Source organism: Capra hircus, chromosome 24 (genome assembly GCF_001704415.2).
Source record: "Capra hircus breed San Clemente chromosome 24, ASM170441v1, whole genome shotgun sequence".
In the NCBI taxonomy this organism is placed as follows: domain Eukaryota; kingdom Metazoa; phylum Chordata; class Mammalia; order Artiodactyla; family Bovidae; genus Capra; species Capra hircus.
The window spans coordinates 33,704,766-33,729,642 of NC_030831.1; the positions used below are offsets into that span (position 1 = coordinate 33,704,766).

Below are 24,877 nucleotides of genomic sequence, written 5' to 3' on the forward strand. Positions count from 1 at the left end.
TGGTTTCAAATTGGGAAAGGAGTACATCAAGGCTGTATATTGTCATCCTGCTTATTTAACTTCTATGCAGAGTACGTCATGTGAAATGCTGGGCTGGATGAAGCACAAGCTGGAATCAAGATTGCCGGGAGAAATATCAAAACTTCAGATATGCAGATGACACCACCCTTATGGCAGAAAGTGAAAACGAACTAAAGAGCCTCTTGATGAAAGTGAAAGAGAAGAGTGGAAAAGCTGGCTTAAAATTCAACATTCAAAAAACTAAGATCATGGCATCCGGTCCCATCACTTCATGGCACATAGATGGGGAAACAATGGAAACAGTGACAGACTTTATTTTTCTGGGCTCCAAAATCAACTGCAGATAGCGATTGCAGCCATGAAATTAAAAGACGCTTGCGCCTTGGAAAAAAATCTTTGACCAACCTGCTGCTGCTGCTGCTAAGTTGCTTTAGTCGTGTCCAACTCTGTGCAACCCCATAGACTAGACAGCATATTAAAAATCAGAACAGTACTTTGCTGACTATAGTTGGACTAGAAAGAAAACTAAGTGCTGAAGAATTGATGCTTTTGAACTGTGGTGCTGAAGAAGACGCTTTCGAGTCCCTTGGACTGCAAGGAGATCCAACCAGTCCATCCTAAAGGAGATCAGTCCTGAGTGTTCATTGGAAGGACTGATGCTGAAGCTAAAGTTCCAATACTTTGGCCACCTGATGCGAAGAGCCGACTCATTTGAAAAGACCCTGGTGGTGGGAAAGATTGAGGGCAGGAAGAGAAGGGGATGACAGAGGATGAGATGGTTGGACGGCATCATCGACTCAATAGACATGAATTTGAACAAACTCCAGGAGATAATGAAAGACAGGGGAGCCTGGTGTGCTGCAGTTCATGGGGTCACAAAGGGTTGGACACGACTTGGCAACTGAACAAGAAAGAGAAGAGCAGCCACAGACAAGTATTACTTGATTAATTCTCCAGAGACAAGAAAGAAACCTAGCTCCGGGTAAGGCTATCTTAATGGTGTAACTTGACAATGAGCTTTTAAAAAAACAGTCAAACCTTCATCATGTTCTCTACCTAGATTTTTAGGATGAGATAAAAATAGTGAAAAAATCATAAATTCTCTTGAGAAAAATATAGTCTTTGGAATAGCAGACTAATTTTAATCTCGCTAGGAGCAACCAACTTTTTGTCTGTGCATGTGTTTTAATTATTTATTTTTAAACTTCAACAGATGTCTTTTATAAGCTCACATAGCCAGGATCATCTGACTGGAATCTATTTAGCAGCATATCTCACACTGACGCCTTGGGCTGAATAAACACTGACATGGAAGAAAGAATCACTGTTCACTGATAAAAGCGTACACAGTAGAAAAAAACCATTGAGGGGAAAACGTCTACTTGAAATGTGTCACAGAATACTTGCTTATAGGAAAGGTGTCCTTTCCCCTTGAGGAAAGAGGAGTTTTCTTTCTTTTTAAAAAACTTTTACTGAAGTATAGAAGATTTACAGTGTTGTTAATTTTTGCTGTATAGCAAAGTGAGTCAGTTTTTACATTTTCTTTTTCATATTCTTTTCCATTGTGGTTTATCACGGGATACTGAATGTAACTAGTTCCCTGTGCTATACAAAAGGACCCTGTTGTTTATCCATCCTATATATTACTAGCTTGCATCTGCTAATCCCAAACTTCCAATTCTCTCCTCTCCTTGGGCAACCACAAGCCTGTTCTCTACGTCTGTGAGTTGGTTAGTTTCGTACATACATTCACTGCGGTCATATTTTAGATTGCACATGTAAGTCATACCATCGATATTTGTCTTTCTCTTTCTGACATACTTTGTTTAGTACGATCATCTCTAGGTCCATCCATGTAGCTGCAAATAGCATTATTTCATTATTTTTAACGGCTGTAGTATTCCAGTGTGTGTGCGTGCGTATCACACCTTCTTTATCCATCATCTGTCAGTGGACATTGAGGTTGTTTCTTTATCTTGGCTACTGTAAATAGCACTGCTATGAACAGAAGGGTGCATGTATCTTTCTGAGTCCCAGTTTTGTCTGGGTATATGCCCAGGAGTGGGATTGCTGGATTACATGGCCACTCTATTTTTAGTTTTTTGAGGAACCGGAAAATAGGAGTTTTCTAACAGGAGAACACTGGCAAGCTCATGTTACAAAGGCAAGCAGGTTCAGTTCAGTTCAGCTCCATTCAGTCACTCAGTCGTGTCCGACTCTTTGCGACCCCATGAACCGCAGCACGCCAGGCCTCCCTGTCCATCACCAACTCCTGGAGTTCACCCAAACTCATGTCCATCGAGTCGGTGATGCCATCCAGCCATCTCATCCTCTGTCGCCCCCTTCTCCTCCTGCCCTCAATCCCTCTCAGCATCAGAGTCTTTTCCAATGAGTCAACTCTCACATGAGGCAGCCAAAGTATTGGTGTTTCAGCTTTAGCATCCTTCCTTCCAAAGAACACCCAGGACTGATCTCCTTTAGAATGGACTGGTTGGATCTCCTTGCAGTACAAGGGATTCTCAAGAGTCTTCTCCAACACCACAGTTCAAACTGGTCAACCACTTGTAGAAGAATGAAACTAGAACACTCTCTAACACCATACACAAAAATAAACTCAAAATGGATTAAAGATCTAAATGAAAGACCAGAAACTATAAAACTCCTAGAGGAGAACATAGGCAAAACACTCTCCGACATACATCACAGCAGGAATCCTCTATGACCCACCTCCCAGAATATTGGAAATAAAAGCAAAAATAAACAAATGGGACCTAATTAAACTTAAAAGCTTCTGCACAACAAAGGAAACTATAAGCAAGATGAAAAGATAGCCTTCAGAATGGGAGAAAATAATAGCAAATGAAGCAACTGACAAACAACTAATCTCAAAAAAATACAAGCAACTTCTGCAGCTCAATTCCAGAAAAATAAACGACCCAATCAAAAAATGGGCCAAAGAACTAAACAGACATTTCTCCAAAGAAGACATACAGATGGCTAACAAACGCATGAAAAGATGCTCAATATCATTCATTATCAGAGAAATGCAAATCAAAACCACAATGAGGTACCATTTCACGCCAGTCAGAATGGCTGCGATCCAAAAGTCTACAAGCAATAAATGCTGGAGAGGATGTGGAGAAAAGGGAACCCTCTTACACTGTTGGTGGGAATGCAAACTAGTACAGCCACTATGGAGAAGAGTGTGGAGATTCCTTAAAAAACTGGAAATAGAACTGCCTTATGACCCAGCAATCCCACTGCTGGGCATACACACCGAGGAAACCAGAATTGAAAGAGACACATGTACCCCAAGGTTCATCGCAGCACTGTTTATAATAGCCAGGACATGGAAGCAACCTAGATGTCCATCAGCAGGTGAATGGATAAGAAAGCTATATGGTACATATACACAATGGAGTATTACTCAGCCATTAAAAAGAATACATTTGAATCAGTTCTAATGAGGTGGATGAAACTGGAGCCAATTATACAGAGTGAAGCAAGCCAGAAAGAAAAACCCCAATACAGTATACTAATGCATATATATGGAATTTAGAAAGATGGTAACGATAACCCTGTGTGTGAGACAGCAGAAGAGACAGATGTATAGAACAGTCTTTTGGACTCTGTGGGAGAGGGCGAGGGTGGGATGATTTGGGAGAATGGCATTGAAACATGTATAATATCATATATGAAACGAATAGCCAGTCCAGGTTCGATACATGATACAGGATGCTTGGGGCTGGTGCACTGGGACGACCCAGAGGGATGGTATGGGGAAGGAGGTGGGAGGGGGGTTCAGGATGGGGAACACGTGTATACCTGTGGCAGATTCATGTTGATGTGTGGCAAAACCAATACAATATTGTAAAGTAATTAGCCTCCAATTAAAATAAATTTATTTTTTTTTAAAAAAGCATCAATTCCTCAGTGCTCAGCTTTCTTTACAGTCCAACTCTTACATCCATACATGACCACTGGAAAAACCATAGCCTTGACTAGAGGGACTTTTGTTGGCAAAGTAATATCTCTGCTTTTCAATATGCTATCTAGGTTGGTCATAACTTTCCTTCCAAGGAGTAAGCGCCTTTTAATTTCATGGCTGCAATCACCATCTGCAGTGATTTTGGAGCCCCCAAAAATAAAGTCTGACACTGTTTCCACTGTTTCCCATCTATTTTCCATGAAGTGATGGGACCAGATGCCATGATCTTAGTTTTCTGAATGTTGAGCTTTAAGCCAACTTTTTCACTCTCCTCTTTCACTTTCATCAAGAGGCTTTTTAGTTCCTCTTCACTTTCTGCCATAAGGGTGGTGCCATCTGCATATCTGAGGTTATTGATATTTCTCCCGGCAATCTTGATTCCAGCTTGTGCTACTTCCAGCTGAGTGTTTCTCATGATATACTCTGCACAGAATTTAAATAAGCAGGATGACAATATACAGCCTTGACGTACTCCTTTTCCTAGTAGGCCAAGTTTAATATTGCATGCAAATACAAATATGAATTTAGGGCTGCAATTTTTTATAGGCAAATAACAGAAAGCCCCATCCCAACCCCCTAGGACTAAAAACTTCCAAACTCTGCTTCGAGAAAGCAAACAGGAGTTTCCTACATCGCTCTCACAGTCAGCTGCTGTCTGTCCTTGTGCCGCAGCCCCTCCTCCAAAAGATTAATTTTGTACCACTCAGCTGTGAAGCCTAGGTCTGTGGAGGGAGGGAAGAAATGCAGAAACCAACTTGACTGCCCAAGAGCTGAGATTCTGGAGAGGGAAAAAAATTGATTTTCCAAATCACTCCATATCATGATTACCCAGATGTGGAAATGAAGCGACATCCTTTATTTTCTGCTGGTGACATGAAACGCATTACCAAGGAAATAGGCAGGGTCTGCCTGGGGTCTGCTTAGAAAGGTGCATGAGTGATGGGCCCTGAGATGAATCCAGGTTGGGGGGCCCCATAAGATCTGGTCTCCCCCCCGCTGTGGGACACAGGATTGCTTTTGACTAGCATCGGTACCAGATGCTGAGTTGCAGATGGAAGGGAAAGAAAACTCTGGTGGTTTTAAATACATTTGAGGAGCTGTAAAGATGGAGGTATGGGGGTGACATGGAAATTTGCTGTTTACATGCCTTAATTATGCTCCCCCCATGTGACATCTCCTATTCTTGTCCTCTGCCACTTGAATGTTCACAGACAGGGACTATCAAAGCCAGCAGGGTGCCTGGAACCCAGCAGGTGCCTGCTAATATTTGCTCATCTGATTAGCTGTCCACTCATCAAAAATGGTGGGGACTTGACAAAAGTCTGTTTAATCTGCTGACTGCTGACAGTCAAACTGGATAAATAAAGCTCTAAAACAGATTTTCCAGGTCCGAACTACATAACCCAAATGGATCAAAAGGACTGGAAAATTGCAAAATCTCCTCTTGGCTCTGGGCCGTGCAATTACAAGCAGACTTTACCATTTGCCTAATTTAAGAGCCATCGTTGATGACCGGACACTCATTTCCTGAGCACCTGTCAGCTCGATAATCATCACGGCTAATGCACAGAGGGTCTAAGGCAAGCACAGGTCTAAGCACTGACTGTGAATGAATTCACAGAATTCTCACATTAACTACACACACTGGGTGTTCATACTATATTCGATTTACAAAAGATGAAACCAAAAGCCAGAAAAGGTTTTACTTTATTTAAGAAATTGCCCAAAGTCACGCAGATAGGGAGTAGCAAAACCAGGATTTATTTTTTAGGCTCCAGAATTTATGTTCTTAGCCACAATGCTATACTGCCATTATGTACTTAAATCACGGAAAAATCATTAGGAAGATAACTTTTTCAACAGTATTAAACTATGATGCCAGCATTTCAATTCCGTTGTTTAAAGCACTCTTGCCCTGATGAAGGAAATGGCAACCCACTCCAGTATTCTTGCCTGGAAAATCCCAGGGACAAAGGAGCCTGGCAGACTACAGTCCATGGGGTCGCAGAGTCAGACACAACTGAGCGACTAAACAACAAACGTGGGTGCTAATCTCTTTTCTTTTTACTTTTATGTGTTTTAGAATTTTCCATAATAAAAACTTTAAGAGGGGGAAAAAAAAAAGTACTCTTGTACTGTGCCTGCCCTGCAGAGTGGGAAGAAAATGGCCAGAAAGTCGGGCTTCACTTCTGGGGGACACTCGAGTCCTGTCTGCTCTGTGGTTCTTGGTTTCCTCATCAATAAAGGGAACACAGTAATTCCAGCCCTTCCCCACTCAATGGTATTAATGGGAATAAATATGAGATGGATGGGGCAGGCATCTGTAAAACAGCAAACAGAAAAACTCCACACCTCCCAACTCAGATCAGCATGGGAAGCCCCCAGCACACAGTATCTACTTATACCTGTCCATAGGATTTTCCAGGCAATAGTACTGGAGTGGATTGCCATTTCCTTCTCCAGGGGATCTTCCCGACCCAGGTATCGAACCTGGGTCTCCCGCACTGTAGACAGATGTTGGCCGTCTGAGCCACCAGAGAAGTCCTATACGTGAATTAAGTACAGGCAAATCTCATTAATCACAGACTTTGCAGCTGTGCATTCATCTCCTTGCTAACATTTATTTGCATACCTCTTAATATTTATTTGCAACCCCAGAACAATACTCACAGGACTTTCACAATCATTCATGGACATGTGCCCGTGCAAAGCAGGGAAAATTTTGAACAGCTGAGGTGAAAAGGAGGGCTGGCCTTCCTGTTTTCAGCTCTCAGACTGCCACGAGTAACTCAAGGTACTTTGAGTGCCTTACTTATTGTACTTTTGCGCTTGCTGTCGGTGATTTCACCATTTAAAACGGTGTCCAGACCAAGTGGCCAACAGGGCAAATTTGTGAGCGAGTTTTGTCCAGGAATGAGTTACTGCTGGCTGTGAGTTCAATGTTAATGAATTAACACTATGTATTAACTATGGTATCTTCCCTTCCCAGGGCTTCCCAGGTGGTGCAGTGATAAAAGAATCCATTTGCTAAGGCAGGAGACACAAGAGACTTGGGTTTAATCCCTGGGTCGGGAAGATGTCCTGGAGAAGAAAATGGCGACCCACTCCAGTATTCTCGCCTGAAAAATTCCAGACAGAGGTGCCTGGTGGGCTACAGTCCATGGGGTTGCAAAGAGTTGGACAAGACTGAGCATGCAATCCAATACACACCCAAGGCATCTTCAAGCAGAGACACACGTAAAACCAGGTTATGTATTGATTGGATGATGAAAATATGACAAGAGGCTGGAAGGCGCCCTCCCACAGGCTGCATTTCCCTGGGAACAATGGTCCAGTGGTCAGTGTTTGCAGCTGATTCGGGGTTCAGGGCCACTTGACAAAATATAATTTTGTACCACCATATCAGTTCAAAGTTTTATATTAATAATACAAGTTATATTAATAATATAAATAATACAAATTTACTCCCTTGGAGTAGAGGCAGCTGACACAGGAGGATGAAGTTGAGTTCTAAAGAGTTAAGACTTAAGTACTTGGAGCTCAGTCTCAGCCCCTCCCCTGAGTATCCATCCACAGACCAGGAGCCTCTGGCCAATATTAGCCTCAGTGAGCAGGGTCAAGGGCTCTCATCCTTTCATTCCACAGTAACCTTACCACTCTGCGCCTCTTCAAGGTCCCTTCTCGTCCATCTGAAAGTCTAGAGCCCGGCGGCTGTAGGAAACTCCAAGGCCTGGGGGGCGTGGAGCCCCTTTGCTCTAGGCAACCCCCCTCCACTCCACTCCTGTGAACACCCAAGCCACCGGGCTCTGACAGTCCTCTCTTCCAGGCCGAGAAGGATTCTCACCCAAGTCTGCCGGCATCCAGGTTGAGGACCCAGAATCAGACTCGGCCTTCCCGGTCATCTGGGAGATTCTCCAACACCTCGAATGGGAAAGTCAGCAAACATCCTTACACAGAGGCACCTTTAAGAAAGCACTCAAGGAATGCAGCAGAGGTGTCAGGCTACTCAAGACTCTATGAGTCATTCCCAGGCCAGCTCCAGGGAGAAAAACTGCCTGGAGGAGAAGGGATCACTGTTGAGACCCAAGTAAGACTCAAAACAAAAAGCCACTTTTTTAAGCCACTGCGGGGAGGGGTGGAGGGAATGAACAAGTCAACCCATGAGCCTGGGGTCCTGCGGAGACGACACGATGCCAGCTGCCCTGGACACAGTGCTCTTGTGTTCTTCCTCCGACCTGAGGTTGAAGTAGGATGGGGATGAAGCTCCTGGCTCTGACCATGGCTACACAAGGCTGAACCAGCTCCCAGGGCAAGCAGGAGATGCCAATACTAATAACATGTCACTTCGATTACGTCTGCCAGCGTTATAATAAGAAACTGGAGACTTCCTCCCTTGGGCATCCTCTGTTAATTGCCATTTATAAAAGTTCTGTTTGCCGGGTCTGGAATATGCATTATTTCCCCTTTGAAAACAAAAGGAAACTTCTAAAATATCAATTGGCATTCCAAATGGCAAAGTGATTTGTTTTCCAACTGACACTCTGGGATCAGCTTGGGAGTCTGTCTGGAAGGCAGGCATCTGGTACCAATTTGCGACAATATAAAATCAAAGCCTAACTCCCATGTAAATACACTTAAAAAAAAAATTCCACAAATCCCTTCTCTACATCGGTGTCTCCATTCCTTCCCTGCAAGAAGGTTCATTAATATCATTTTTTCAGATTTCATATATATGCATTAAATATAATATATGGCTGTTTCTCGTTGTAGTATGGCTAAAACCAACACATCATTGTAAAGCAATTTTCCTCCAATTAAAATAAGTTAATTAAAAAATAAATAAAAAAAGATTTTAAAAAATCCATATTTCACCAGCCAGCACGTATCTTATCGATTTCCTTATATTTGTCTTGACTTTTTTTTTTTTTTTCTGGCTCCAAAGAACTAAAGCTACAGATAACAAATGTTGCACCTCTTAATAAAGATCTACTGGCTAAATTCATTCTAGCTCTGTGAAATACAGCTTAGAGGGAGGGTGTATCTAGATGAGTGACTGGACTGAAATATTCCCTTACCATCTCCTCCAATCTGCCTGCTTGTGTTTGGAACAAACAGGGTCAGATAAAAAATCTGGTTGAGCTACCCAGGGCAGCTCCCCACAGACACATAGTCAAACATGGGCTGGATATGTACCTGATAAAGACCTGCACATATTCTTGGACAGTTCAAGTGTCCAGAAAACCATCCGGACCCTAAAGCAAAACCTGTTTTGCTCAGGAAGGTCACAAAACTTGTTTGGATGAACTTTTAACACATGACAAAGGCAATCAAACTCAGTGGCGAGAGTGTGGTTCAGGATTAGACAGGATCCCAGCTCTGCAAACTCCATTGTGCACTGGAGAGAAAAGTGAGCTCCACGGAGTTCAATTCCCTCATTTACATAGTAATGTCAGCCTCTATGAAAGAGCATCAGCAGAGGAGTTGGGATATAATAATTACATTGAATACTTACTGAGAACTATGGTTTTTCCAGTAGTCATGTACGGATGTGGGAATTGAACCTTAAACAAGGCAGAGTGCCGAAGAATTGATGCTTTCGAACTGTGGTTCTGGAGAAGACTCCTGAGAGTCCCTTGGACAGCAAGGAGATCAAACCAGTCAACCCTAAAGGAAATAAATCCTGAATATTCACTGGAAGGACTGATGCTGAAGCTGAAGCTGAAACTCCAATACTTTGGTCACCTGATGCAAAGAGCTGACTCATTGGAAAAGACCCTGATGCTGGGAAAGACTGAAGGCAGGAAGAGAAGGGGATGACAAAGGATGAGATGGTTGGATGGCATGACCAACTCAATGGACATGAGTTTGAGCAAACTCTGGGAGATGGTGAAGGACAGGGAAGCCTGGCGTGCTGCAGTCCATGGGCCCGCAAAGAGTCAGAGATGACTAAGAGGCTGAGCAACAACAATATATGTACCTAGAGTTGTGCAAAGTACTTCAGAGAAATCAGATTTAATCCTGGCTGTTGTGCCATGAAACTGCTGTTGTTTAGTCACTGAGCTGTAGCTGACTCCTTGTGACCTCATGAACTGTAGTCCGCCAGGCTCCTCTGTCCATGGGACTTCCCAGGCAAGAATACTGGAATGGGGTATGTAATTATTAATATGTCCCACTCGTACAGAGATTCTGGAATCTGCCTATGGGCACACCCGGGAAATGGCAGATCTGAGATATGAGGCTATTTCCACATGGCTCTGCAGCTCATCACGTTAGTGTGCAATAAGCAAACCGTGATTATGAAAAAACACCCGTAAAACAAGAAAAAGATGAGATTGCTACTGGAATGCTAAGACTGTGTCCTGGGACTTTCCTGGTGGTCCAGTGGCTACGACTCTGTGCTCTCAATGCAGCAGACCCAGGTCAGAGAACCAGATCCCACATGCCACAACTAAGATCCGGCACAGCCAAATAAATAAATAACTTAAAAAAAAAAAAAAGACCGCATCCTGGCCTTACTTTGAATAACAGAGTAAGTACAAAATCATTAGACACTGGGTGCTTGTTTAGTTACTGCAGCAGACTATTATGCAGCTTTGCAAAGGCATGTTTTCCTTCTCTTGAGAACATATCTTTATCCTCCACACTCGAGATCACTCAGACTTCAACACCTGGTAATTATGCTGCAAACATGCACAAGCTGAACCCAGGAACTGTTTGAAAAAAAAAAAAACTCATGATCTTGCTCAAGGGTACTTTTTTTCTTTAATAAAAAGAAATTATACGTCTTAACTGAAATGCACAAAATCTGACTTTTTTTTAAAATTGACATGCTCAGCATTTACCTTAAAAGGTAACATTAGAATTTTTAGACCAAAAGACCAATGAGCATAAAACTTGGTTTCTCTTGAAGCTGAAAATGTATACATCCTCAACCAATACATTATTTATGACCCTATATACTTCACCTTGAGTTATCTGGAGAGTAAAGGCACAATGTTATGAGAAACAAGACAACAAGAAGAAACAGGGTCAGAACATTCTTGGTGGTCCGGTGGCTAAGACTCTGAGCTCCTAGTGGAGGGGGCCTGGGTTTGATCCCTGGTCGGGGAACTAGATCCCACATGCCACAACAAAGAGTTTGCATGCTGCAAGTAAAGATCTTGCATACTGCAACTAAGACCCGGCACAGCCAAATAAATAAATATTAAAGAAAGAAAGAAACAGGGTCATCTTCAGGTCTGCAGTTTTTTCTTCTACAGAGTATTTCTTAAACGCATAGCATTGGATTGTGCTCACATCCATCCTCTGTTACTGAGATGGCTCTGCTATCCCATCAGTCCACACACTGGAACCTGTGTATGTGTGTGTGTGGGGGGGTCCCTTGATGCCTCTGCACCCCGCCCTCCACAACCAGTCCATCTCCAAGTTCATTCCGCTGCACCCTAAATCCCTATGGGATCCACCCCCTTCTCCCCTCCCTCATCACTGCCACTCCAGCCCAGTCGCCACCATCCTCTGCCAGGACAGTAGCTACAAACTGTGGTTTCCTCCCATCTGTGGCTTCTCTCATCTAACTGTCCTTCCACGCTGCCGCCAGCCCAATCATTTCAAAACACAGGTCTTACTCTGGTTCCCCCTGGCTGGTGACATCACATTGCTCTGCTGATGAACATCAAAATCCTGCCCTTCGTCTACTTCCTTCATATTTCCTGCTTCTTCCCACCAGAGACCCTGCCCAGGCTGGTCCTGTGGTCTACACACTCCTCCCAGCCCGTGTTCACCCTTTAGACACCTCCAGAAGCCAGCCCTCCCCACCACAAGCAGGTCAAATCCACCAGGGCGCTCGTCGCAGGCCCTGAGGGGACCAAGGCCCTCCCCTCTGGCCATGCACCACAATCGCAGCCCTACACCTGCGGGTGATTATTTAAGAGTCTTTAACTGGACACAAGCTGGCAGCGACCACCCAAGTCACGCATGTGCGTGCATGCTCAGCTGTGTCCAACTCCTTGCGACCCCACAGACTGTAGCCCCTCTGGCTCCGCTGTCCATGGATTCTCCAGGCAAGAATATTGGAGTGAGTTGCCATGCCCTCCTCCGGGGGATCTTCCCAACCCAGAGATTGAACTCACGTCTCTTAGGTCTCCTGCGATGGCAGGCAGATTCTTTACCAGAATTGGAGCCTGTCGATTCTATCTTCTTTTTGAGTCAGTGATCCCCTCACTGTCTCCATCCTAGTCTTGAATTGAACCTGCAGTATCTCCAAGGTGCATCCATATTTGCAAATAAGGTCAGAACGTTTCTCAGGTTCCAGGTGGGAACCCCATACCCACAAGAGCTGCAGAAATGGGTGACCCGAAGGACTTCATGGAGCACAGGCAGCGCCCCAAATCCACGTGGTCGCCGAGGATCACAGTGACAAGTTAGTGCTGGGGGTTAGTGATGGCAGAGGCTTCCGGTCTCCACTTCTCTCTGGGGCTCCTAACGCCAGCTTCCTCGCTGGTCTCCCTACCTCCAGAAGTTTCCAAGTGTCCATGAACCTCCTGAAATTCTTTCTAAAATTCTCTCTGTATAAAAATAGATGAAGTCCCAGAACAGAAAATTTTTTCATGGGCATGAGTTCCTCTTTCTGAAGTGATGACTAAGATGCCAAAAGGGTTAAATACAAAAGGCACTGCTCTCCTTCCTCCAGCCAATCTGCCTCCAGTTTGCATAACCCCCGGCTCTGTTCACACCTGTCCTTGCTCACAGGCCTCCCGTCTTCCTCTGAAATGAAGTTCATCTCCATCACCAGGCGCTTAGCACTGGGCCGCCAGTCCCTGTAGGCTCAGCTCCGAGGCCACCTCCAGGACAACCGCCCGCTCCAGAGGGGGACCAGAAAGCCCCGCTGCCTCGGCCTGTAGTTCTTCTCTCTTCTGGAAGGTAGGTGCTGGTCCATTGATCCCTGAACCACCAAGTGACCTGATGGTTCACACACAGGCGTGTGAACAACCTGGCATGCGGAGGGGCATAGGTTGCTGGTGACCCCATGCCACATGGGTTATACCGGGGACCTGGACAAGCCCCACCTCTGTCTTCCCAAGGGGTCAAGAGCAAAGGCAAGAGCCAGGTGCAGAGAGACCTGCGAGCAGGGAGGGGATGCCAAGTCCATCAGCAAAGCAGCATTCAACCGACTCCATGGTCATGGCCCCAGGACCTTGAGGGTGCCCCAAGAGCCCTCAGACTCCAGGGGTGTCCTGCCTAGAGAAGGCGGCTGAGCAGGCAGCAGGCAGACCACAGGAGGAGGGCCACGGCTTCTGCGAGGTGAGGGAGCAGAGACGCATCTTCCAGAATTGTCTTGGCAGGTAGCACTCCCCTCCTGCAGTCCCGATGGGCAAGGCAGTGTCTTGCACGCCTGGGTGTGGACCGGACTGGCTCTTGCTCTTGACCGCACCGCTGTGCTGCTCTAAGCAGATGACACCGAACGTGTGATTCACTTCCTTCTTGCTGCCCTGTCCTCGAGACTGTTGTTTTCCAGCGAACAAAAGGACAAAAACGCTGAGGGGGTGGTGGTGTCCTCAGCTGCTCTGGTCTTATTTTACTATTTATGAAATTGAACCGATGCGGTAAATCATCTGGAAGCAAAAAGCTCCCCTCTGGATGATCTAAGCAGACCCTGTCAGGCTTCCCAACTGCTTTTTGACTGATGGTGTAGGGCAGAGCAGGGCAACCGTGCACAAAACAGCTACGGTCTTATCGGTCAACCACCAAGGACCAAACCTCTGCTAGGTGCTTCTCACGTTCATGCTCACAACACCCTGAAAAGGGCGGGAAGTTTTTAAAATTTTATTTCTTTATTTGACTGCACTGGGTCTCAGTTTCAGCATGTGAACTCGTAGATATGGCATGTGGGATCTAGTTCCCTGACCAGGGATCGAACCCTGGGTCCCCTGCATTGGGAGAGGGGAGTTTCAGCCACTGGAAGTCCCCAGGCAGGGATTATTATCCCCATCCTACAGGTGAGGATGCTGACGCTCAGAGGGGTTGCAAGAGTTTCCTCAAAATGTGTTGCTATGTGGCAGAGTTGTCTGACTCCAAGGTTGAGGCATTCACTCCTGAATCTATTCACTCAATTTTCTGGGAAGGAGGCAGAGCAGCAGGGGTGTGGGAAAGGAGGAACCAACATCAAACTACTGTTTGGAGAAAGCTGTTGTTATTGGGAAAATTTTCCACAACTCGGGCCCCAAACCAAGGTTCTCTGTTGGCCTGTCCCTCGAGGTTATCATATGAAAGTCAGAATCCTTGCTTGATGAGAAAGTGTTGCTGGCCAAAACTACAGCACAATATTTCTTTGTACTTGAACATCCTGACTTTGGTTGACTCTAGCCCATAGGTCTGAAATACATGAGGCCCTAGCATTTTTGCTCTCTGGAGGTTAACTAATATACAAGTGGAAGTTGCGGGCAGGAAGGAGAATAAAATTCTACAGCATTTAATAGAGTTCTTTGTTTTTCTTCAATGAAACAACTACATTAGAGCTTGTGGTTTATTTTTAAAACTCTCGGCTTGGAACCAGAAAACCCAGGTTTCAAAATTCCAGCTCTGCCATCTGTGGGGTACGTGACCGTGGACATGACCACTTCGTTCTTCGTGGTCTCAACTTTCTAGTCTATAAAACAGCTACCACATTGCCTTTCTGAAAACTATTTAGTATATACGAAAGCGCTTTGTAAATTGTAAAACCCCAAACAAGTACGTAGAACTTAATAATCAGAAGCTTGTCTTGTGGTGGATAAACTGAATCCTCAAGGATTTACACAATCACCTTTGTAATTTGTAATCTCATCTTCTTTCCTCATATCTCCCTCTTTAATAGAAAACTTTATTTGATTCAATAAAACATAAAAAACTGCATCAAGAACCACTTTTCCACATCATATCGACCATTTATCCCCTAATATCCCAATTTTTAAAATTATTTTCGATTGAAATATAGTTGACATACACTATTACATTAGTTTCAGGGGTACAACCTGGTGGCTCGGCATTTAAAAACATGGAAATGCACACCTCTTACTTCTTTCACCTATTTTGCCCATCCACACCCCCCATGCCAACACACCAATTTTAGTCCTAAGCAAAACATTATAGACTTTGGCTGCTCTTCCATCTCTCACAAGCCCCCATCCCCTTCCTAAGATGATCAAACTAGACACTTTGTTCTATAAATCATTGGGTCAATGAGTAAAATGCTTTAAAATAAAAACCAGTGTGCTAGACACACAAATCTTTGGCATTCTCCAATATTTTGTTAGTCTCTTCCTGAATGGTTTGCCGTCTATTTGTCATGGGTTAAACTTAGATTTAAGTACACTCCTACCCTTTAAATTGGGGATAAGATTGTATCCTTTCACGAACACACACATTATTACAATATTCCAAGTCCTAAATGTCTAGTATTCCCAAGCTCTGTTTTATAAGCTTTTGTCTTTGTGACCAAATGTTCAGCAATAAACTCCAAACCACATTAATAATAATCCCATTAAACATAAACTAGTGTGCAATTATCCAAAATGCTAACACAAACAAAAAGAGGGGAAAAAAAACAAAACAAAACAGGAAACCCTGATTGAATGTATTATCTCAGAGACTTTTAAAAACCAAACAAAAATAAAAATGTATCACATAGTTTGTAAAGGAGAATAACAGGTAATGATTTTATGACTCCTACAGATAATACTACAATCTGTTTGAGACTTAGTGTCTGAAAGTTTAGTTTCTAAATTGCATGCAGTTTGAAACTTGAGGTGGAGGGTTGTTAGATATTTTTTTGAGGTGTAAAATGGGTGGTGATGGTGGTGACCTTTTGAGAAATTCACAGAATCATGTCAAGTAACAGATTCTGATAAAAATGTTTGTTTTTTCACTCTTCCTCTGATGACCACATTTTGCACAGCCCCCCAGGGGAGAATGGAACCAAGAGACGTGTGGTGAGGCCCTGGCACACGTGCAGACAAACCAGCTCTGTGAAAGGGAAAAAGCCAAGCCCTGGCTTGTAATAACCACTGCCTGATTCCTGTGGTGTAAATGCTCCCACTATGACTGATTTCAGTTACCCATCAGCGAAGATTCCTTGGTCATCCTGTCCCTACGGAGTCAGTCCAGTATACGCTCGGCTCTGGGAGAAACCCAGATCAGAAGCCAGAGAGACCAGGGCTCAAATTCTAACTCTGGAGTCCAGCTATGAGGCCTCTGGCAAGCTTCCTTAAGCCCTCCAAGCCTCATGGTCCCAGCTCTAATATGTGTATAAGCCCTTTGTCTTAGAATTGCCACACAAATAAAACAAAAGAATGCATATGAGGGGATTCCCTGGTGGCTCAGTGGTAAAGAACCCACCTGCCAATACAGGGGACTTGGGTTCAATCCCTGGATCGGGAAGATCCCCTGAAGGAAGAAATGGCAACCCACTCCAGTATTCTTGCCTGGGAAATCCCATGGACAGAGAAGCCTGGTGGGCTACAATTCACGTAGTCGCAAAGAGTTGGACACGACTTAGGGACTAAACAACCAAAGTATATGAAGCCCATAGCACGCAGGAAGGTGCTGCTTCCCCTCCCTGCAGAGCGGGGAGAAGCCAACGTGGATGGGGTGGGGTTGGTGGATGGGTGGATGACGCAGGGGGTGAGGAGAGACACTCAAGGAGGGAGGTTCGTTGCTGCAGGACTGAGGGAGGAGGTGGTAGAGTGGCTAATTTTCCAAATAAAATGTTGAGAGTGATTCTGGTTAAAAATAAAAGACCCAGAAAGGTGGGTGGGGGGAACACTCCCAGGCCTGTCACCAGCAAGTCCCCCAGCCGCCAAGGAGTTAGGGAAAGGTACACTCAGACCCATAGAGAAGGAAGAAAGTCATCCCTAGGAGGGCGTGCTCAGCGCCATACCTGGGGCCTCTGCAGGGTGATGGGTGATGCAACAGAAGAAGGGGCGTCTGGTGGGGAAGCATCCCATGGAGAGGCCGGTGGGTGCCAGAACCCAGGTGCCCTTTGTGAAGCCAGCGCAGAAGATAGGCGTGCAGGGGAGCAGGGAGCGTGCTGGCCACACATGAAAGAAAAGGAGTTTAAGACTGCCGGGATCCGATGTGGGCCTCAGAAAGGTCCCTCTGCCAGCTGGGAAGAAAGGATGGCGGGTCCAAACAGAAGCCAGGAGCTTCCAAGAGAAAAGGATAGGGGAGCAGCCCACATCTCTGGGGACAGAGCCCTGGGCGGGGGCGTAGGTCTCGACCATTTCTGTAAGAGTCAGAGGACAAACAGTTCAGGCTCTGCGGGCCATGTGGCCTCTGCCGCAGCTACTCTACTCTGCTTGTAGCACAAGGGCTGCCCAAGACAGTGCAGAGATGAACAGCAGCGGCTGTTTCCCAGAAAATCATTTATAAGCAGCTCCTGGGCCTCAGCGTGCTGACCCCTGAGCTGGGGAAAAGGGGCGATGCTGAAAAGACACCAAGGGTCCAAAAACAGGAAACACATCCAGGAGGGAGGTAGTATTATCATTCCCATTTCACGGATGAGACCCTCAGCACTAAGGAATTGGGAGAACAACCACGATACACCCAATTCCTAGGGGCGCCAGGCTCCTGGTTCTCCTGTCTCCCATGGAGGCACAGAGCCCAGGTGGACTAAACAGGTAACAAAGGTGACGGGAATTCGGGTGTGGCCGAGAAACGGGGGCGTGGCAGACTGGATCCCTGTAGACACGGACAGAGGAGAGAGGCCTAAATAAGGAAACCGCAGGGCCAGCACTGCTCTTAGAGGTCACGGAGGCCACGTTCACCCCCATCCAGCTGAAGCCAGTCGAACAAGCATTTAGGAGCCTGACTCAAACCACAGTAGAGCAGAGACAAGCGCGTTCAGACACATATCCTGGAGCCAGACTGCCCACAAGCAGGCTGAGCGACCCTCGGCCAGTAACTTAACCTCTCTGTGCTTCAGAATAAGGGTGATACTGTGTAAGTGCTGTTATAAATATAAACCGGCTCATGCATTGTTCCCTTAGAACCACACCTGGGATGTGGTAGTTAAATACAAATACTGCATCAAGGCGCTGAGCCAGGTCCCACAGTGGGCACATGAAGTGTCTCTGCCCTGTTTAGGGCTCAGAAAACAGGCTCAGCTCTAATCAAGCTCTCATCACCAGAAAAACCGTCTTGTCGATGTGTGCCTCCCAACAGACAAAGACTATGTTCACGCCTGTACCTCCCATAACTGGTACGTCTTACTTGATATTCATCACGTTCATGAATAAATCACGTTGTTGATAAACTGCTTATTCTCTGACTCTTATAGAAATGGGTGAGACCTATGCCCCTGCCCAGGGCTCTGTCCCCAGAGATGTGGGCTGGTCCCCTGTCCTTGTTTCCTGGAACAAGGATATTCATTATGTTGTTGAATAAATCATACAAGGCTTTAGGTCCCCAAACTAGAATTTCCTCCATGACATAAAACCCTAAAACATAGGGTCATCCTCTGCTCACTCTGTGACCCTGGATTCCTGCTTCTCCACACTGTCGGGACCTGAAATCAACATCTACTAAAGCACTGTGTAACCCTGATGGCCTTTCGGTCCATCCTCCCTAGAGGAGGGCACCACGGATCACTTCTGTGCCGGGGCTTGTAGAGACAGGGCTGGACTGCCTCAGTGGCTGTGGCTTCCAGCCTGGATGGAGCAGGCAGGCCAGCTGTGACAGCTCCACAGCCAGAGGAGCACAGCTGACCCTCCCTGCCACCCTGGGAAACCCATTCCTTCATCCATTAACGCACATCCTACCTATGGGAGCCACCCGGGGTAAACTCGTCTCCACCTCCTCATCTGAAGCTGAGATTCAGTTATCCACTCGTCCCCAGGCATTATGCCCGGCCTCCAAGGCAGGTCACAGGGCACTAACCACTGCACTGTCCCAGCGCTTTCATCCCAGAAGAAAACTGAGGTAAGGAGGTGAAGCCACCTGCCCTTGGTTGCCAGCCAGGGCAGGGATTGGCTCTGAGCCCAGAGGGGCAGGGTACCAGCTTGGCATTCCTGGTCGACATGCTGTCACCTCATCCAGCCTCGCCTACTGCTCCCTCCCAGTGTGTTCAAAGGCCGCCTGCCCCTTGCCCTCTCCCTACCTAACAACTCTCCTTCCCGGGGGAAAAAAGTCCAGGCAGGTGGGGCTCCCTGGGGTGGCTATGGCGACACAGTGCAGAGCCAGGTTGTGGCTTCCTCACCCTCCTCGGAGGACAAAGGATCACACTTGAACTTGCTGCCTCCCTGGGCACCTGTCAGCAGTGGGCAGGCTTCCAATGCACTTCCCCTTCCGAGTTCACCCACAACCTGACAACCTGGTGAGTGTAAGGAAGAGGGCAGCAGGTGAACCTTGGGCTCTTGTCTCAGGCCCTGGGAGGAGGCACAGGGCAGCATCCTGACCGAGGCCTAGACCAGCCTTGGCTGTACCCCTGGCGTCCACAATGCACATTGCTGGAAAGATGGCTCAACAATAACTTGGGTTCGCTTATTGCAAAAATCCAGAAAGGTCAGGTGGCTTACAGCTAAAACAGTGTCACAAAGTCACAATGCAGACAGGTGACAAAGTGGGGGGACTGGAATCCAAGGCTTGGGGCTCTTCTGCACCACGGGCTCTTTCCATTTAAGACCGGAGTCTCCACAAGGCACACTGTTAGCAGAGATGTTCTAAGAAGCAAAATCCTCACCTTGTTTGAAATGAATACCCTGGTCCCCACGCACCCCTTCATCAGGCCCCATGGTGCACACGTGTTCACCTGGGCCCCATTCTGCAATTCAGCAGCACCAGGAAGTGGAGGAACCCAGGACTGCTGCCAGCTGCTACCTAAGGGGAACCTTTTCAAGTGAAAGAAACCCTTGAAACACACTCCCTTTCACCTATTAACGCCTTCCTTGGGCAGAGAACACAACAGGGTGTCAAGCTAGAAGGCATCTTTCTGGCTTCCCCTTCTGACACCTAGCCACAGAGCAAACCCAGCATAAACCCCAGCACACTGACTTCCCATCCCTGGAGCCCCATCCATGAGGCCTGTGGTCCTGGGGTCTCTATGCACTTCAGTAGAGACTGGCAAGTAGCAGCAAAGCCGGGGACCCCGAACAGCAAAGCTAAATGTGGGGAGGATGACTCGGAGAGGGTGTACGGAATCACACAAGCACCACTGGCCTGCTATGTGTCCTGAACAAACATCTAGTAGGGTCCATAGCTCCCAAATTCTCCTTGGGCCTATGCATGCCCGGCACAGTGATCCATGCAGGGGCAGAGGAAAGGCATCAAGTTCTGGACTTCCCTGGTGTCCAGTGGCTGAGACTTTGCGCTCCCAAAGCAGGGGGCCTGGTTTGATCGCTGGTCAGGGAACTAGATCCCACCTGCCGCAGCTAAGAGTTCACAGGCCATAACTACAGATTCCACATGCCGGAATTAAAAGGATTCTGTATGCCGCAACAAAGATCGAGGGTCCTGCATGCCACAGCTGGGACCCAGTGCAGGCAAATAAATAAATATATGTTTAAAAAAAAAAAAAAAAAACCACAAGAAAGAAAGAAGGATGTCAGGTTTGGATCTCAAAGATATGGAGTCCTATCTTGGCCAACACTGGGTCTGAGAAAGAATCTAACATAGGGAGGCTGTGAGAATTCACTGTGATAAATATCAACTCTCCAGCCCAGAGCACAGAGACGGTGTCATCAATCCATCAACACATCTGTCCCGAGGTCTGGGCACACACATTTTCCTGTCATATTTCAAGATTTGGAAGTACAAGTCATAAATGCGATTAGTCTTGTAAGTGTCCAGATGAAAGTAACAAAATAAATAAGATTTCGGATCAGGAGATTCTGATTTTTACATACCCATAACAAAATGAATATGTGAAATTCCAAGTTCATGGGGAAAAAGAGGCAGATTTCAGATAAACTATGGCAGCTTCTTCCAAACTTTCACTTGTATTGAATCATCTGGGGATCTTGTTAAAATGCAAATTTGTACTCAAGTAATCCAGAATGGGACCTGAGGGTTTGTGAAGGTCCAAGAACTCACTTTTGAGCAGCAAGGTTGTTTGGAATTCTTTAAATTGCAAGAAACAAATCCAAGGAAAATATATGATTTAAAAATGACACCCCAGGAGAACATGCATGAAATAGTATATGGAACCACCCAGGCAAGCAGTATTTCTTAAAGCGAGGCACACCAGGAAAGTAAATGACATTCTTTAAACTACCCCAAGTTCTTTAAGTTGGCCCTGGGCCTGATTCAAATGAGTCTATATGCCACATCACAATTCATCTAAGCATGTGAAAGTTCTCTCTAGGGATCAGAAAAACAACGCACTTCTGACAAAACTCCTGTAAGCAGTGCAGTGTAGGAAGCAAAGTGTCCTAGGAGATTCCAAGTTTCTGGACATGAGAAATGGCCATGCTCGCACTTCAAGGCCTTTCTTCAATCTCAGTCTCACTGATTTGTTTCCTCTCTGCATATTAAATTTGACACGGTTTCTGTTGACAGCTGTAATTTTTTAAAAAGCCTGTCAAGTTGCCAGATACGGATAATTCCAAAGTCATAAGATGAATGCGACTGTCAAGTAAGGAAGCATCACACTGACTCACTCATCTTAATGTGTGTGTGGGGGAGGGGATCAATAAAACATCCACAGGGTTCATCTTTATAGGATCAGCAGTTAAATCTGGCTATTTGGGGGATCAGAAATATTAACACACAAGATCGTCTAAAGGAGATTCTCAGAGACGAAGTGTGAGGTCGTTTGATCTCCAGCTGTTGCAAGCAGGGGAACACATCTGTCAAGCATGAGACACAGGCCAGTCTGGCACATGGCTTAGAATAACACCTATGTTTATTACCACTCCTGCCCTGACCCACTGGACAAGCTGGGCTCAGGCTCAAACTACAGAGTCATTAGGAGCCAGTGTGTGATGTCAAGCCACTGGGAAACTGCTGAGTCTGAGCCACTCGCCCAGAAAGGAAGGGATCCTCCTTCCCTCCCGCCCACTGGCCTGCTATGCTATGGGGGAGATGTGAGCCCTGACAAGAAACTCAGGCCCAGATGGTCACCTGTGCCCAGCATCGCTAATCATCTGGGGACATCACAAGGCTGGCTGACAGGTCCACACCCCTGTCTGCAGACATGTGCACTCAACTACGATGCTGCACACCAAACAGGGTCCTTATTTCAACACTTGGGAGGAAAGAGACTCCGGACAAAATTCTGAAGGAGCCTGGTCCATTCATCACCATCTGTCCATTGGGAGAGGAAGTTAAGTTTTCCAACAGACCACCTTCTTAATAGGCCAGAAAAAGCCTAAGTGTTCAGAGGAGCATCACAGGAGAGAGGCTGTAACAGAAAAGGTTCTCCTTTTTCATATCCAGGCCTGCAAGGGACTGGCAAGTTCCTATCCCAGAAAGGGAAACTGAGGCCCCAGGAAGCTGACATAACTGAGCCATAGGAGGCCTTCCTAATTAACTAGCCTGGGCGTTCCCTCCCAGGAACCAGGCCTGCACTTCCTCCCGATTGCTCACTCCTGTTCGCCCCCCATCCCACCTGCCTGATGCAGCCCAGGGTGCCTGGAACAAGTTCTAGCCATTTCCTGAATGGGCAAGTGTCCAGCATTTCACGGTTTTGCTAAGATGCTTAAGACCTGGAGATTACTTAAGCTACCAAACACAACCTTTCGAAAGGTGAAAAACTTTTCACTCATTTCAGCGAATTCACGTTGGGATGCAAAATAGAATCCTCAAGCCCTATTTCCTCTCTGTCCCCCAACCTCAAGGCCTTCAAGGGCACATTAGAAGGGCTTTCCTTTTCTTAGGAAAGCAAAGGAAAATACCAAGCGCTCCTGGGACACTGGAATACTTGGAGCGCAGGCAGAACTTCTCAGAAGGCATTCGCGGCGGCGTGTCTGCGAAAAGTTAAGGCTCACACGCGCCGCTCGGCCGGCTGCCGGACCCACTGCTGGACTCTGCGTCCTGCCTAGTCTTACCGGGGGTGAGGAGAGTGCTTATCCGGGTCCGGCCCGGGTTTCTGAAAGCTCGTGCTCTTTTCTTTGCAATGAGAGGTTTTGATTTTTGGTGGGCTCCCGCAACCTCTACCTCCAACCCCCTTTGCATGAGCACGGTGCTTCTCGGTGAGTGCTGGGCTCGTGCACACACGTGTGAACACATACACGCGCTCCCCAGAGACCTTCCTTCTTCCGAGTGCCCTCGCGGTTTGGAATTCGCGCCAGAAGCCCAGGGATCCAGCAGGGCGCGGGAAGTGGGAGCGGCCGGTGTCCCGCAGCAGAGCGCCTGCCGGGCAGGGTCAGGAGAGGCGCGCGCCGCGTCCTGGCTACTCACCGGGACCTCTGCAGCTGCTCGAAGGCGCTGGAGCCGCTCCCCGGGCCCGCCTGCTCCAGCGAACAGTAGTTCTGCGAGGTCTGCCTGGAGAAGGCGATGGGCAGGATTCCCTGAGTGAACGAGTTGAGGCGGCCCCGACTGCCGCTCCCGCTCCCGGGGGTCCCGGAGCTCAGGAAGGCGGCCGCCGGCACGTGCACTCCGGTAAAGGCATCGTCCTCCTCCAGCTCCTCCGGCCCGGCGTCCCCGGGCCCGTCTGGCGGCTGCAGCTGAACGCCGGCGGCGAAAGGCGCGGGCCGGGGCGGCTGCCACAGCTCCCCCGACGCCCGGCCGGCGCCCAGGGGGCTCGCGAACCCCCGGGCCGCCCCGGGGCCGAGCACGGTCGCGTGGCCGCCGGGGACGAGCGGCGAGGGCGGCGGGAGGCAGGGGCCCGATCCAGCCGCCGCTGCCGCCGCCGCCGCCGCCGCCGCCGCGCCCGCCGCGGAAAGCGCGCCGCAGCCGCCCCGCTCGGCGGCGACGAGCAGGCTGAGCCGAGTCCTCGCGCCGCAGCCGCTGCCGGGCTTGGCCGCGCTGCTGTCCTCGCCGCCGGCCCACTCCTCGTCCTGCAGCGGCGGCCGGCCGTCCAGCGAGATGTTGGTGAGGAAGGAGAGGGCAGCCTGGCGGCGCCGCGGATCCATGCGCGGCTTCCTGGGGGGCTCGGGCGGCGGCAGCGGCGGCTGGGCCGGCGCTGCGGCCGCGGGCCGGGGCTGCGGCGGCGGCTGCAATCTGCCAGTGCCCGCGGCGTCGGTGCAGGCGCTGCTGGTGCTGCTGCTGCGGACCGCCGTGCCGGCGGTAGCGGCCGTGGTGGCGGCAGTCGCCGCCATTGTGTCCGTCTGCGGCGAGATTTCCGCGATGCCCCCGGAGAAGCGAGTGGCGCCCGAGTGCTAAGCGGCGGGCGCGAGCGCCGGTGACCCGGGCTGGGCAGGGCGCGGGGCGCGGGCGGCGTGCGCGGCGGCCCGGCCCCCCAGCGGGCGGGCCATGCTCGCCCCTCGGTGCTCGGGCGGGGGGCGCCGCCGCCCCAGCCCACGCGCGCGGCTGCTGGCTGGCTCGCTGGCCGTCTGCCCGCCCGCCCGCCCGCCTGCGGGATCGGTGCCGGGCCCTCCGGGACCCCGCGATCTCCGGCTCCCTGGCCCCCGGGTCGGTATTTATAGGTGCGCGCGCCCCGCGCTCGCTCTGCGAAAAGCTCTATGCAAAAAAAAAAAACACAGTATCACGTGTGGGGGGGGGTGAAACCTGGGAGGAAAACAAAGCCGCAGGCGGCAGCCGCGCAGGCAGGCAGCGGGAGGCGGGGGGGCCGATGGAGGAGGAAGAGGAGGAGGAAGGGAAAACCGAGCGGGTGGCGGGGCGGGGATCGGCCTGGCGGTCCAGGTAGTCCTAGCTGACTGCGGGGAGAGTTGGTGGCTCCCTGCCGGGGCGCGCGCCCAGGTGCGGGAGGCGAGCACGCTTCCCCGTCGCGCTTGGACT

The 24,877-nt window shown here is 48.3% G+C and overlaps 1 protein-coding gene across 1 annotated transcript in view; it reads right to left on the minus strand.

Annotated features, from left to right (window-relative positions):
• CABLES1 (Cdk5 and Abl enzyme substrate 1) overlaps window positions 1–24,366 on the minus strand; it is a 102,867-nt gene extending 78,501 nt beyond the window's left edge. Inside the window, exon 1 of the mRNA XM_018039695.1 lies at window positions 23,378–24,366. Coding sequence (XP_017895184.1) covers window positions 23,378–24,237 — 860 coding nt within the window. The 5' untranslated portion in view covers window positions 24,238–24,366. The remainder of the gene's footprint in view (window positions 1–23,377) is intronic.